The sequence below is a fragment of the Pan troglodytes genome, chromosome 14 (assembly GCF_028858775.2).
Source record: "Pan troglodytes isolate AG18354 chromosome 14, NHGRI_mPanTro3-v2.0_pri, whole genome shotgun sequence".
NCBI classification, from domain to species: domain Eukaryota; kingdom Metazoa; phylum Chordata; class Mammalia; order Primates; family Hominidae; genus Pan; species Pan troglodytes.
In genome coordinates, this window is record NC_072412.2 from 57,854,433 (window position 1) to 57,870,741 (window position 16,309).

Genomic DNA, 16,309 nt, shown 5'->3' on the forward strand with positions numbered 1-16,309 from the left:
AATCATTAGCGAATGTGGCAACATTCTGGGCACTGACAAGAAAACTGCCACAAACATGCAGGCATAATGCACAATAAGCAAGTCCAAGCTGTGGTCGGGGCTCCCTCGCGTCCCTGTAAGCTCTGAATTTAGAATGGGGTGGACCGCCTGCTGATCAAGGGTTCTAAAAGGCCGGCGGCTAATGGACCGCCAGGGGGCGCTCCACGTACGTCTCCACGTCCCCGGGCGCACCTCGCGGCCGCGCCCGCTCGCTGCCAGGCCGCTCCCTCCGTCCCTCACCCGCCCCGACTCGCTTCCGTCCCGTCCGACGCCAGGGGGCGCCGCAGGCTGCCTGGCGCGCTGCTCGCGGCCTCGGAGGGCCGGGGCTGGGTGGCAGCGGCCATGGACCGCTTCGTTTGGACCAGCGGCCTCCTGGAGATCAACGAGACCCTGGTGATCCAGCAGCGCGGGGTGCGAATCTACGATGGCGAGGAGAAGGTAGGGGGTCTGCCAACCTTCCCAACGGGCTGGCGGAAGGGACCCCCGGTGGGCGCGCGGCCCGGCTCAGCGCGGCCCGGGTCGGCGCGGCCCGGTCCCCGGCCTAGCTCACGGCCCTCGGCGGCCCGGCAGGCCTCTGTGCGGGGTGCAGCGCTCTTGCGCTCCCCGCCGGTCGGTAGCACGCGGCGTGGGGCGCTCGGCTGCCTCCCCAGCGCGGGTCCCAACTTTGGCACGGTTCCCAGCAGGCGCGGATCGCGGCCGCTTCCCTCCGCCCGGAATGCTTCCGGGAGCGCACAGCTGCAATGCCCGGGAGAAGGAGCGCTCGCCGTCTGCGGGCGCCGGGCGGAGATCGGGCAGTCGACTTCCTTGGCGTGGTTCCAGACCCCCTGACGACACCAACCTCGGCGTCGGCACCGGACAGCCCCGTTCCGCCTTTCTGTGAGGAGGGCGCGGTGGCCGTACAGTCCGTGCCCCAGCGGAAGCTTTAGCTTGGACCTTGTGCAGTCGGAGGGATTAGCATATCTGGGCAGAGGGGTGAGGGATTGCTTCGAAAGGATTTCCTAAAGAGGTATCAGTGCTTCATTGGAATGCCCTTGCCAAAGGCTATTGGGTTTTTGTTTTGTTTTCTAATTGCTTTAGAAAGGCGTTCTGAGCGTGTTTTGTAAAGTGTTATATTAATAGTAGACCGTGCCTTGTAGTGCAAGCATAAATCTTAGAAGGTGCGTTTGCAAATCGAGAGGAGAAATAGGAAGTGTAAGTAAATATTTTGTAGATACTTTGTTGAAACTATGAAATATCTTGTCCTGGATTGAAATGGATAAACTGGAATTAGAAAAATTTTAAAACTCATTTACCCACAAGCATTTTTGATTTCCAGAAGTTTTAATTTGCTACCTCTCTTCCCTTGCCGTTTTATTAACGACACTTTCCGCTGTACTTTGATATAAGTTCCTCAACTCAGCTTTTCCCGGTAAGTGCTTACAGCTATTTAGAGGCACAGGTGACATTGGACCCAGGTCCTCTGACTCTCTTAGGGCATTTTCTATGGGCTGTGTTGCCTGTATTATTGAGTAAAGGTCTTTTCCTTAAATAATTTGCTTGGACCTAACTTCACTTACTGCCTTAGCACTTCTTAATTTAATTAATTAATTAATTAATTTTGAGACAGAGTCTCGCTCTATCGCCAGGCTGGAGTGCAGTGGCGCGATCTGGGCTCACTGCAACCTCCGCCTCCCAGATTCAAGCGATTCTCCTGCCTCAGCCTCCTGAGTAACTGGGATTACAGGCGCCTGCAACCATGCCCGGCTAATTTTTGCATATTTAGTAGAGACGGGGTTTCACCACATTGGCCAGGCTGGTCTCTAACTCCTGACCTCAAATGATCCGCCCGCCTGGGCCTCCCAAACAGCTGGGATTACAGGCTCTTGAGCCACTGTGCCCAGCCTGCCTTGGCACTTTAACTATCTTGATCTCAAGATGAGTCTTCCATCCCCGGATTGGAGTGACAAGCTATTTTTTTCTCCTTTCTTACCAATTTACATCTTTGTGACTATTTAAAATGGGAAGGTTAATCCACCTCCCCTTCCTCGGCGTTTTGATTTTGCCTCCCCTTTGAGAGGAACCGAATGTTGACAGTGTTAGATCTGTCCTCAGAGACTCCTCCAGTGCCACTCCCTGAGGGAGCACTAGGAAGTCATGCTTTTGCAGAGCATGGCATGATACTGTTCTATGGAACTCCAATTTGAAGACTAGGAACACCTTTGCTGGCAGGCAGTATAGCTGTGATAGATTTAAAACAGTGTAAAATAACAACCATTAGTAGTTTTATATGAAAGATACATTGTTGAAGTTTTAATTTTTACTTTAAAATTTTTGCTGCTTGTATTAGCAGACAAGTATATAGATGTCAGAGGTTTAAGAAACAAATCATGGGGAAAACATTGCTTTAGACCCTGTGATCTAGTCCAGAATTAACTCTTCTAAAAGCTTGAAATTGGAGTGGAGCTCTAAGAGGAGTCTCCTTACCACTGTGCCCCAAAGCTGGACTTAGTGACTTGCTGAGCTGCCTTGCGGTCCCTAGGCTGAATGGGGCACAGGCTGACTCCTGGGGGAAGGTGCGGTATCCTGGCTTCCTTCATCTTTTGGAAGGTTTCCAGACCTCCTGTGGTGCTAGAGACTTTACAAGGTTACACACATTAGCCCCCAAATCTGGTGAAATTAGTCTCCCTTTTAGGATGCCTCACTGGCTCCTTTGGCCTAGGGACTGCAGTCCAGATTGCTTAATCTTCATAGTTTTGCATCCCAACCCATTCCCTGGGCAAGCGTGTGCATGGCTGTCTTCTAGACTAGTCTGATGTTTCTGGAGCACAGAAGGTGTGCCTTGCTCATCCTTGTATCTCCTAGCTGGTTGTGGGTGTGAAACACATTTTTTTTAAACCCGAATAATTAAAGTACCTACTAGGAGCCAAGAGCTGTATATATCATCTCATTTAATCCTCTCATCAGAATATGAGGTATTTTACTGAATGAGAAAGTAACGCCAAGAGATACAGTGACTTGCCTAAGATCCACAGAGAGAAGATTTAAATCTCTGTTGATCAGACTCAAAGCCTGTGCTTTGTTCATGGAGCTACAGTGAACCGAGATTGTGCCACTGCACTCCAGCCTAGGCAACAGAGCGAGATTCTGTCTCAAAAAAAAAAAAAAAAAAATGACTTCATAATGTAGCAGTCACCGGTGTCACCCTTGATATGATGTTTAATACCGCTAATCTTCCCAAAGACGGGGAACTGAGACCCCACAGGTGATAGCTGAGAAAACTGTGAGCTGTCTAAGGTCACACAACTAGTAACTGGTGGAGCTAGAATTGCAAACCAGATCCAATGGACTGCTCTTCCCACCGCCCAAGTGCCTCTTATGAATACATGCAGACTCGCTTGTTTATACAGGCACAGTTTTCATGGGCTCATTATGACTAGATAATGTGTTACTTTCATAAGCAGTGTAGACAGGTCGTTTGACTTCACAGACACTTCTGTAGCCTCAGCCAATTTAAAAAATAATGTAAGGTTAGTAATGTGTAAAGTGGCAAGTTGGCAGCATATATCAGAAGATTTAGAAAATTGTTTATTCTTTTTCAGCTAACTCACTTTTAGGAATTTACCCTTGGGAAATAATCAGAAATGCATAAAAATATTACATATGAGAATGCTCATCTCAGCATTATTATGTATTACATATAATATTATTATATATGGAAAAATTGGAAGCAATCTGAATGTCCACCATAGGGATTGGTTAATTAAATTATGGCATGGGGCCAGGCGTGGTGGCTCATGCCTGTAATCCCAGCACTTTGAGAGGCTGAGGTGGGTAGATCATCTGAGGTCAGGAGTTTAAGACCAGCCTGGCCAACATGGTAAAACCCCGTCTCTACTAAAAATACAAAAAATTAGCTGGGCGTGGTGGCGGGTGCCTGTAATCCCAGCTACTTGGGAGGCTGAGGCAGGAGAATGGCTTGAACCCGGATGGCAGAGGTTGCTGTGAGCCCAGATCGCACCATCGCACTCCAGCCTGGGCAACAAGAAACTCCATCTCAAAAAAAAAAAAAAAAAAAATTATGGCACGCCCTAATTAGCATGAGGAATTGCCAATGATAGGCTGCTAACTATATTTTCTAACTATACTATTAATAATAGTTATAAACCTATCATTCTATTTAAAGGTTATATATGTATACATAAACATCTGTGTATATATACATACACACTCTGGCTGGTATGAGTTATTATTTCATTTTCTTTTTCAGACTAAATATTTTCGAGATTTTCAACACTGAACATGTATGACTTTTATAACAGAAAAAATGTAAATTAAAAAAAAACAGGTTAAGAACTTTTCAGTGAGTGCTGAAGTTAGATCAATTTTTAAGCAGTTAAAATTATTCTAGGTTCTGAGTGGTGTAAGCAAACCAGCCTAAACTTGACTATCAGGTTTAGATCTTAATCCACTGGAATCCCGAAAGGGAACTGTTACAAAATTTCTTCACTTAGAGCAGCAACATTTTACATTTGCACATTGTTAATTGAGGTAGCAGTGGAACATAGGCTGGCTCCAGCCTTAAATTAACATGTATGTGCTTGGATTTCAGTAAGATAACATACGAAGTTTCTTAATCAGAACTATATGTTCTATAATGCAGCATTATGTACTTTTTTTTTTTTTTCAGACGGAATCTCGTTCTGTTGCCCAGGCTGGAGTGCGGTGGTGCGATCTTGGCTCACCGCAACCTCTGCTTCCCGGGTTCAAGCGTTTCTCCTACCTCAGCCTCCCCAGTAGCTGGGATTACAGTCGCCCGCCACCACGCCTGGCAATTTTTATTTTTATTTTTATTTTTTAGTAGAGACGGGGTTTCACCATGTTGGTCAGGCTGGTCTTGAACTCCTGACCTCTTGATCTGCCTTCCTCGGCCTCCCAAAGTGCTGGGATTACAGGCGTGAGCCAAGGTGCCCGGCCTTTTTTTTTTTTTTTTTGAGATAGAGTCTCTCTCTGTCGCCCAGGCTGGAGTGCAGTGGCGCGATCTCCGCTCACTGCAAGCTCCGCCTCCCGGGTTCACGCCATTCTCCTGCCTCCGCCTCCCAAGTAGCTGGGACTACAGGCACCCGCTACCACACCCGGCTATATTTTTTTTTTTTGTATTTTTAGTAGAGACGGGGTTTCACCGTGTTAGTCAGGATGGTCTTGATCTCCTGACCTTGTGATCCGGCCGCCTAGGCCTCCCAAAGTGCTGGGATTACAGGCGTGAGCCACTGCGCCCGGCCTTTTTTTTTTCTTTTTTTTTTTTTTTTTTTTTTTTTTTTGAGACGGAGTCTCCCTCTGTCACCCAGGCTGGAGTGCAATGGCACGATCTCAGCTCTCTGCAAGCTCCACCTCCCGAGTTCACGCCATTCTCCTGCCTCAGCCTCCGGAGTAGCTGGGACTACAGGTGCCCGCCACCAAGCCTGGCTAATTTTTTGTATTTTTAGTAGAGACGGGGTTTCACCGTGTTAGCCAGGATGGTCTCGATCTCCTGACCTCGTGATCCGCCTTCCTCGGTCTCCCAAAGTGCTGGGATTACAGGCATGAGCCACCGCGCCCGGCCAGCATTATGTACTCTTAAGATAATTAAATATTTGCTTTTGGAGAAGGGAAATTTACTCATTGGCAAAGAAGAGAATTAAAAAATATTGTAAACTTAGTTATTTGGTTTTGCATAGATGAGATTAACCAAAATGTTTGAAGCCAGACTGAACTAAGTGCCAGAAGTACATATGTTTTATTTCTGATTCTGAGAAAAACATGGACTCATAAGGTCTATTCTCTGACATGTTGAAGTTTGTTGGTGGGACAGTCTCTCATGAAGTGTATTTAGACTAGATGGTTCAGAAGGTCTGTTATCATTAAAGTTTACTAACCATATTATTTACTACTTAATGCTATTAATAATACAATCAGACCTTACTCTTAGAAAACAATTTTTTAAAATGTATGTCAAGAAGTGTGTTATTTATTATGCAAGGACTTTTTGACATATGTTCCTATGTGTGCTTGATTTAACAAAAAATGATTTATATATAGTTCAGAGTTACATGAAGTTATACATGCCTGTGATCGATTTTTTATTTATTAGACATGTAACAAAGTTGTTAAATATGGATAAGCCAAAGGAGAAACTTGAAATAATCAATAATCCTACTACCCATAAGCAGTTACTTTTAGCGTATTCTGTGTGTGGAGTCATGCTATATATATTTTGAGACCTGCTTTTTTCTGTATTAATATCATAAGTCTCTTTATTATCAACCGCATAAATAATTTATTGTTTAAGAATGATATATAGTAATGCTCCAATTTATTTACTTTTCATATATATGTGTGTGTATATATGTGTATATATACATATATATGTATATGTATTTATATATATAAAAATATATATTTTTATACATATATATGTATATGTATTTATATAAAAATGTATATATATATATTTTTTAAACGGAGTCTTGCTCTGTCACCCAGGCTGGAGTGCAGTGGCGCGATCTCGGCTCACTGCAAGCTCCGCCTCCCGGGTTCATGCCATTCTCCTGCCTCAGCCTCCCGACTAGCTGGGACTACAGGCACCCGCCACCACACGTGGCTAATTTTTTGTATTTTTTAAAGTAGAGACGGGGTTTCACCGTATTAGCCAGGATGGTCTCGATCTCCAGACCTCGTGATCCACCCGCCTTGGCCTCCCAAAGGTCTGGGATTATAGGCGTGAGCCATGGCACCCGGCCATATTTTTAACATATTATTTTAAACTCAAAACAATTCCAGTCTTATTTTAATAAACTGGACGCTCACTAAAATGCTTTCCTTAGAATTTATGTTGTAAGGCTGCCTTATAAATGGGACTATCCTTGTAACTGTTTTTTGTTGTTTTTTTTTTTTTTTTATTAGCTCAGACTTAGGATCAGATATAACTTTTAAAATAACTGGATATTCCTGGAAAGGACACAAGGAAGTCCTACCTTGTGGCAAATTCCACTTTCTAGTAACTCGAGTTAATAGAAGCTTCCAATATATATCTTGCTTTTAACAGAAACACAGGGGTTTAATTTATTAATCTCTTGGGTTCCAACTCTAAAATTTGCTTATTTATGTAACTTTCAGGGCATAATAACAAGTAGTAAGGGTTAAAGTTTTGGTCCTGAAGACCCAGCTGGCATTTCTTTGTGATTGTATTGTAGTTTTGAAGAACATTTAAAAATTTATATTTTGAATAGGTGATACATACCCAAAGAGTATGTCCTAGTCAGCTCGGCTGCTAAAACAGAATAGCATAGCCTGGGTGGCTTAAACAACAGGCATTTATTTCTCATAGTTCTGGAGACTGGGAAGTCTAAGATCAAGGTGCTGGCAGATTTGGTTCTTGGTAAGGGCACTCTTCCTGGCTTGCAGATGGCCACCATTTCCCTGTGTACTTGCATGGTCTTTTGTCAGCACGTGTTCATGGAGAGGAAGCCCTCCTGTCTCTTCCTCTTCTTATAGGGATACTAGTCCCATCATGAGGGCCCCACCTCATGAACTTCTAAACCTAATCACTTCCCAAAGGCTCCATTGCCAAATACCATCGCGTTGAGGGTTAGGGCTTCAACATATGAATTTGGGGGTTTTTGTTTAATGCTAATGGGTTTTATGCCTTCTTAGAAAGGTCTTCTCCCCTCAGATTATTTTAAAAATTATCTCATGATTTTTTTCGAGTGCTTTTATAATTTTTTTTGTTTTTTACTCAATTGTTTGATCCTTCTAGAATTCATTTTGGTGCATTGTATTAGGTATAAATCCAGATGTGTGGGTTTTTCTTTTTCCTACCTGGCAACCCAGTTGTCCCACTGCCATTGATTGAATCTCCATCCATATTTATTTTTGTATGTATTTGTATCTATTCCTGGATTTTATTTTCATTAAAAAATGTTATGAGTGTTATACATGAATTCAATTGCAAAGAAATTCAATCAGTAAAGTGTAGAGGTAAAAAAGAGCTCTTTGCTTCCCTTCTACCCCTTTCCTCACACTTTTTCTGAGATAATGATTGTTAACAGATAATTGTGTTCCTTTTAGACCCCTTTCACTACTTGTGTGTCTGCAGACACACACATATACTGCATATGTAATATTATAAATTGCTGCAAATCACTTTCTTTCCCACTCATCCAATGTCTTAGAGTTCTATGGTAATCCATGCAGTTCTACCTCGTCATTTCTTTTTAACCTTTGCATGCATTGCAGAGTATGAATGTGTATCATACCTGGTTGTTGTTTGCATTTTTTTCTAATTCTGTCAAGACTATACAAATAGCTTATGAAGTATGTAGCATTGGTTCTCTTTAATTTGTGATAAGCCTATTCTAAAAGTAAAATGTTTGTTTATATGATTAATTTAGTGTGGTATAATTCATGAAGAAGAAAATCGGAACCACAATGAGTGATATGTTATTAATATTTTGTGATGCTCTTTCTTTCTAGATAAAATTTGATGCTGGGACTCTCCTTCTTAGTACACACCGACTGATTTGGAGAGATCAGAAAAATCATGTAAGATACAGTTTTTTGCATCTGTTGTAGGTTTTATTTTGTTTATTTATTTTTTAGAGACAGGGTCTCGCTGTATTGCCTAGGCTGATCTGTAACCTCTGGGCTCAAGTGATTCTCCTGGCCTCAACCTCCCGAGTAGCCGGGGCTACAGGAGTGAGCCACCATTGTAGGTTTTAAATCAACTGGAGCTTTTTCTTCTTTTTTCATTTCTAATAAAACTTATATAATGAATGCAATAATAAATTTTACTTTTCTGAATGACAAAAGAGTGTGTCCCATGTAATTTCTCTGAATGGAGTGCAAAAACAGGAGTTAGCGTGTCGTCCCTTATTCAGCTCCAGAAAAATCCATGTAGTTACTGGATGGAGAATCATGTTTTTTAAATACTAGTCAAATTCTACTCTATATCTAAATGTTCCATGTGTAACAGTGGAATAATTCCCCCATCAGTTGTGAGGGAGTCTTTACAAAGAGCTGGTATGTCCTTAAAACCACTGGTTGTCCTAGGTTATTGAGAATCAGGAGGCTAGGCCTGCCATCAAGTGCATGCTTTTACCTAGATAATGAGATCTGTCTCTAAGTCACTCAGCAAGAGGAGTCCCCCACGCACCCCACCCTTTTTTTTGAGACGGAGTCTTGCTCTTTCGCCCAGGCTGGAGTGCAGTGGCGCAATCTCGGCTCACTGCAACCTCCGCCTCCCAGGTTCAAGTGATCCTCCTGCCTCAGCCTCCTGAGTAGCTGGGATTACTGGTGCGTGCCACCACGCCCGGCTAATTTTTGCATTTTTTAGTAGAGACGGGGTTTAGCCATGTTGTTCAGGCTGGTCTCTAACTCCTGACCTCGTGATCTGCCCACCTCGGCCTCCCAAAGTGCTGGGATCACAGTCGTGAGCCACCTTGCCCAACCTGTTTTTTGTCTTTTGTTTTTGGGAAGGAGGAGAATTATATGTATATAGAGCTGATATCTTTATTCCTAAGAGCTTCAACCTGAAAGTATATATACATTAATCTCAGTGTTGCCAGTAAGATAGCTATCTCATCTGTTTTTATTTTCCTGATTGTTCCCCCAGACCCCTGTGAAATTTTAGTACCACAAATAAACTATATACTGTACTGTAGCACTTGAAGGGCTGCTAGCCATTACAATATCTGACTTTTTTGTACCTGGGAACTAATTTTTGTCTCCTAGGTCTGATATTGCCCCTGTTGATAATGCATGCCTTAGAGCAGGGGTCCCCAACCCCCCAACCCCCGGTACTGGTCTGTGGCCTCTTAGGAACTGGGTCACATAGCAGGGAGTAAGTGACAGGTAAGCAAGCATTACCACCGGAGCTCCACCTCCCATCAGATCAGCAGACGCATTAGATTCTCATAGGACCAGGAACCCTATTGTGAACTGTGCATGCAAGGGATCTAGGTCGCGCCCTCCCTTTGAGAGATGGTCTGAAGTGGAACAGTTTCATCCTGAAACCACAACCCCTGCTCCCCAGGAAATACTGTCTTCCATGAAACTGGTCCCTGATACACAAAAGGTTGGGGACTGCTGCCTTAGACTGTTAATATTGTCTAATCCTTTTAAAAGTAATATATATTCAGAAAATAAATCTTTTTGGGGAGGATAGAGTGGATGTCCTTAAACCATATGTTGATAAGTTAATCTTAGTATAATTTTTTGATTATCATATAAAGAGGTCAATTTGGACAAATTTTAGACTTACTACATTGCTAGTCACAAATAAAAATTAAACATAACTGTTTATATATGTTAAAAATTGGGCTAGGCGCAGTGGCTCATGCCTGTAATCCCAGCACGTTGGGAGGCTGAGGCGGGCGGATCACCTGATGTTGGGAGTTTGAGACCAGCCTGACCAACATGGAGAAACCCTGTCTCTACTAAAAATACAAAATTAGCTGGGCATGGTGGCACATGCCTGTAATCCCAGCTACTCAGGAGGCTGAGGCAGGAAAATTGCTTGAACCTGGGAGGCAGAGGTTGTGATGAGCCAAGATTGCGCCATTGCACTCCAGCCTGGGCAAAAAGAGTGAAACTCAGTCTCAAAAAAATAAAAATTAAAAATTAAACATACTGGCTAGACACAGTGGCTCATGTCTGTAAATCCCAGTACTTTGGGAGGCCGAGGCAGGGGGATCACTTGAGGTCAGGAGTTCGAGACTAGCCTGGCCAACATGGTGAAAGTCCTTCTCTCCTAAAAATACAAAAATGAGCCAGGCATGGTGGCTCACATCTATAATCCCAGCTACTTGGGAAGCTGAGGTGGGAAGATCACTTGAACGTGGGAGGCGGAGGTCGCAGTGAGCCTAGATTGTACTACTGCACTCCAGCTTGGGCAACAGAGCGAGACTCCATCTCAAAAAAAGAAAAAATTAAACATATGAATAAAGGGATACTACATCAATATTTTCTGTTTAAAACTGTTAATAATTGTATGTGGGCATATGAGTGAAGTATGGAAAATTATAAAGAAGAGAAAGTCATCTACATAAATGCCCTCCTTAAAATTATTTTGATGTATCTGTTTTGTTTTTTGCTTTCAGTGTAAGAAAATATTACGAGTAAAATGTTTTCATAGAAATATTACTCTTAGAAAATGCACCCATTGTGGCTGGGTGCGGTGGCTCACACCTGTAATCCCAGCACTTTGGGAGGCCGAGCCAGGTGGACTACGAGGTCAGGAGATCGAGACCATCCTGGCTAACATGGTGAAACCCCGTCTCTACTAAAAATACAAAAAAATTAGCCGGACGTGGTGGCGGGCACCTGTAGTCCCAGCTACTCGGGAGGCTGAAGCAGGAGAATGGTGTTAACCCAGGAGGCAGAGCTTGCAGTGATCCGAGATCACGCCACTGCACTCCAGCCTGGGTGACAGAGTGAGACTCCGCCTCAAAAAAAAATAAATTAAAAAAAAATAATAATAAAGAAAATACACCCATTGTAAAAACAAAAGCTAGTTACAGCTTCTTTTAAACTTCTTATGTTCTTCCATGCAGCCAAATGCCACCACATTACTGTTTTCATTTAATTTTTCCTTAAGTTCATTTAAGGAGTAAAATCATTATTGTTTTTCATTATTTTTATTATTAAGGCATATGGCACTGTAATGCTATAAAACAAGGATTTCTGACAAGTGTTATGGATGTTGTTTAGAGTCTTTCATTTAAGCTACTGATTTCCTCCTAGGAGTGTTGCATGGCCATTCTCCTTTCCCAAATTGTGTTCATTGAAGAACAGGCGGCTGGAATTGGGAAGAGGTAAGTCTGTGTATAGCATAGTCTTTATTCACAGAAAACATTTCCTGTTATGCTATTGGCCAAGAGGTCCTATCTTAGACTCGATGTATGAATCCATTCTTAAAGCATGAATAAAGCTAAGGTTTGCTGTAATATCCTTGTTTATTATACATGGGTCATAATAAAGAAATGTGGCCCAGTTATCATTGTCTTTCCATAGACTCTTTGCTTTCACATCCCTGTGTACCTGTCATTTCATACTTAAAATCGGAAATAACCTATTTGAGAAAAATAACTGACTTTGCTCCTGTTTCTAGCCTGATCATTAAGTTTGTTTCTCAAGTTTGACTTGTTCAGGTAGCAGAATTAAACAGCATATAATAATAGTTATTGTACAAAGCAGGACATTTATCAGAATAATAGGGGTTACAATGAACAATTAGACCAGGGTAACAGGGATACAATGGGACTATCCCAGGCACACCAGGAGATGAGGCCACTCTGGTATAAAGGCGTAAGTTCAAATGTTCCTGTTTATTCAAATGTACCGAAAACTTGGCTTTATATTTTAAGTGAATGTAATTGAGGAGACATGAACAAATATTATCGGCATGGGATATTTTTTTCCTATGTAGGCTTATCTTTAGGTTTAGCATAATTAGGCACTTCAGTAGAAGTTAAACAATGTTGAGCTTCACTGGACATGCAATGCATGCCTTGATCATAATGTTATGATTTACTGAAAAAGATTATTTATTTGATATAAAAGAAACTAACCAATGTTTTAAAAAGATTAATAAGCCATAGATTTTTTTTAAGCCATAGATTTTTAGGGTAGGTTGTTCTTATGATTTATATTTTCCCCTTATCAATTTTCTCCATTGTATTAAGTTCTAAAAAGTAAACTTTAAGGTTGTTCCAGGTTATCTGAATTTTCCTTTCCTGTGTTCCAAGGAAATCTAAACTAAAAAAAAAATTTAAAATATTTACCTTCACGTTAGTGTCTTATTTTTTAAACATGTCCAGTGAGGAGGACTTCAGTAATATGCCAAGTTACTTTTCAAGTATTCTCTTTAGTTCCCAGCCCCTCCCCTCAAACAGTTATATTTGCATTGATTTCAAGATGTGTACGTTTCACCTTTTAACATCTCTGAAGATGCTTTTTTTATTTCATTTTTTTTTTTTTTTTTGAGGCAGCGTCTTGCTTTGTTGCCCAGGCTGGAGTGCAGTGGCACTATCTTGGCTCACTGCAAGCTCCGCCTCCCAGGTTCACGCCATTCTCCTGCCTCAGCCTCCCGAGTAGCTGGGACTACAGGCGCCCACGACCATGCCCAGCTAATTTTTTGTATTTTTAATAGAGATGGGGTTTCACTGTGTTAGCCAGGATGGTCTCGATCTCCTGACCTCATGATCCACCCGCCTCAGCCTCCCAAAGTGCTGGGATTACAGGCGTGAGCCACCGTGCCCGGCTTTATTTCATAAATTTAAAATTTAATGAAGTATAGTAATTGGATGACTTGATAAAAGAATGTATACAAAACTTGGCATAGACTTTTTATGCTTACTGTGGAGCTTTTAAACTTTTTTCGATTATACTCATTAGTTTTTCATTGGGTGTCCTTTCACACAATCTGATAGTAGGGCTGAGCGTTTTTTTTTAGTTTCAGAGACTATGAAATGCTTTTGCTTAGTTATCTTAATTGTCATAGTTTTGTTGCTCTACTTGATGATTTGTTTCAGACAGTTCTATGATTCTGCTCACATAGTTTATTTTCTCACTTCACTTAAAGAAGTTTACCACAAGGGAATAGGAGGAGTCCTTACAAGGCTGGCCCCACCCATTCACATTGAGGAGGCCCAATGCCTGGTGTTTCAATTTTACAGTGATCTTTAGGTAACCATATGGTTCCAAAAAAAGAAAAGTAAAATTGAGTGGTAGGTGTGTATCTATAGCATGATCAATAAAGAAAAAGCACTAAACTAGGTACCCGGGATACTTCGAGTTTTTTAGTTTCCCAAATCTTTATAGAAGATTGCTTATTGACTAGGTGGAAAAAAAAAAAAGGAGGAAAACAGACTTATTAAGCTGACCAAATATAGTGGTATTTTTAATAGCATAGAAGATTATGATAGTCATAAAGATAATGGTAGTTTGTGTTCTTAGAGCCACAGCATTTTGGGAATTGTTTTTGTTATTGGATATCTTTCTAGATCATGCTGTTGATTGAGTGGCATTTTCCAACAAATGATACTGTAGAATGTTAGTTTTGGATGGAATTTTAATAAAATATCAGCTGGCCATTTTTACAGATAAGTTTTCACATTTTGTTTTCAAATGAATAAGGGTGTATGCTTTGGCAGAAATTATAGGCCCCCTTATAACCTCTGGGGATGTTTGTAGTTGGAAAACCATAATCATAAACTCAAAATTTTGCAAATTTATTTTGACCTTATTTTCTAAAGTCACACTCTAATTTAATCTACAGAGCTAGTAACTTGAAGCTTTTTGGTTCATAGCTTTGGTTCAAGTTTTAAGTAGAGAGATTTTTGAAAGCTTCATTAATATTGAATTAATACACACTTTAAAAGGATGCTTTTTGGGATGTTTGTTTCTACATGAATTTTAAAAGTGATTTGAAATACATAAAAAGTTATAAAAGTAGAATTAGTTATATTTTTTTGAAAGGCAATTCAATATATTACATTTGTTCTTTCTTCAGTGCCAAAATAGTGGTTCATCTTCACCCAGCTCCTCCTAACAAAGAACCTGGCCCATTCCAGAGTAGTAAGAACTCCTACATCAAACTCTCCTTCAAAGAACATGGCCAGATTGAGGTAAGTTTCTACATGAATAAAATCGTACTAGAAAGGTGTGTGTGTGTGTGTGTGTGTGTGTGTGTGTGTGTTGTGGCTTGTTAATATGATGGAAGGTAGTATTATACAACATACCAGATTTCACCATATTTTTACAATAAAATTTTTATTATATCTTAAGCCTTAACAGTGAGTGGAGAATATGAAGTTTAGGTTTCAGTGGGAATGGGAAGCAGAGGTTGTGGTCCCAAGGAAGGAACAGAGGCTGGAAAATACACTAAGTCATGCCATTCGCCTGCTAGCAGAGTTTTCAGTGGTATAGTTTAGTTAAAGGAACAGAGTGTAAATGCAGTGGTATGTTGAACTATGTCAGTATCTGAAGGTTCCCCAGCTTTAAATCAGGCTGTCTGTCTTGATTAACTCCAGTTAATCTTAATCACTTAAGTACTTATTCTGCAGTATAATAGTTTGTATGTTCTGAATAAGTTGCTGTACAAGAATTCTTAAGATAATTAGAAGTGCGTATTTATTCTCCCCATCAATATCATAAATTATTATTAATTTTTTTCTATATCACCTCACCCGGTGCTCCTGACAAGTGATCACTAAGCAGATATAAGTGATTGACTAAAGTTTTTCTCATTGAAGTTGAAAAATATATTTGATTATTTGTGAGCATAGGTATGTTTTGGTCCTACTTTTTGGTTTTATATTTTAACTAGACAAATGATTCTCTGCTTCCTTCATGGAGAATGGTTGTATATTTTTCCTGGCACTGTGTTTGTTTCATTATAGATTGAAAACAATCCACATACACAGGATTGTTTAAAGTAAGTCTATTGATTTCATTGTCACTCATCTCTTTGTTGAGAATAGCCCACTTTCTATAGAAGGTCAGTTCCTTCTCTTTTTTTTTTTTCCTTTGTGCTTTCTGAAGCTGATCCAAGAAAAGAACTTCCTTTGATTTTCTTTGATGTCTCTGAGAATTCTGGGCTTGCTGCAAATGACTGAACAGACTTTTATACTGAAGAAATGTTAAGTGGCCGGGCGCGGTGGCTCACACCTATAATCCCAGCACTTTGGGAGGCTGAGGCGGGCAGATCACTTGAGGTCGAGAGTTCAAGACCAGCCTGACCAATATGGAGAAACCCCATCTCTACTAAAAATACAAAATTAGCTGGGTGTGGTGGCACATGCCTGTAATCCCAGCTACTTGGGAGGCTGAGGCAGGAGAATCACTTGAATCGGGGAGGCGGAAGTTGTGGTGAGCCTAGATCACGCCATTGCACTCCAGCCTGGGCAACAAGAACAAAACTCCACCTCAAAAAAAAAGAAAAAAAGAAAGAAATGTTAAGTAATTATTTATACAAGGATGTTACAATCTGACTGAGTCATTTAAAGTGTATTTATTTGCGTATCAGTTTTACAGGCGTTTATCAGAGGAAATGACACAAAGAAGATGGGAGAATATGCCAGTTTCCCAGTCATTACAAACAAATAGAGGACCCCAGGTATTTTTTAAACTATTTGCTAATCCAGTATTTTCAACTCTGTACTTACATCTTCATTAAGAAAAAGACTCTGTGATTGTAGAACTTGCCCAAAACAAAATACTGCGATGGTATTCTTATAAAGAGTTTATTTTCGGTGGG

General features: G+C 41.1%; 1 protein-coding gene across 3 annotated transcripts in view; it reads left to right on the forward strand.

Moving 5' to 3' along the window:
- The first annotated feature begins 209 nt into the window (after positions 1-209).
- Positions 210-16,309, forward strand: part of VPS36 (vacuolar protein sorting 36 homolog) — a 38,085-nt gene continuing 21,985 nt past the window's right edge. Inside the window, exons 1-5 of one of the 3 annotated variants that reach the window (XM_509796.8) lie at positions 210-477; positions 8,527-8,595; positions 11,794-11,864; positions 14,564-14,678; positions 16,079-16,168. In XM_509796.8, the coding sequence (XP_509796.2) occupies positions 382-477; positions 8,527-8,595; positions 11,794-11,864; positions 14,564-14,678; positions 16,079-16,168 (441 nt within the window). In that variant the 5' untranslated portion in view covers positions 210-381. Of the gene's footprint in view, positions 478-722; positions 1,046-8,526; positions 8,596-11,793; positions 11,865-14,563; positions 14,679-16,078; positions 16,169-16,309 lie in introns of those variants that run through there. The other 2 variants (XM_009427011.5, XM_054665330.2) reach the window with 2 other exon arrangements.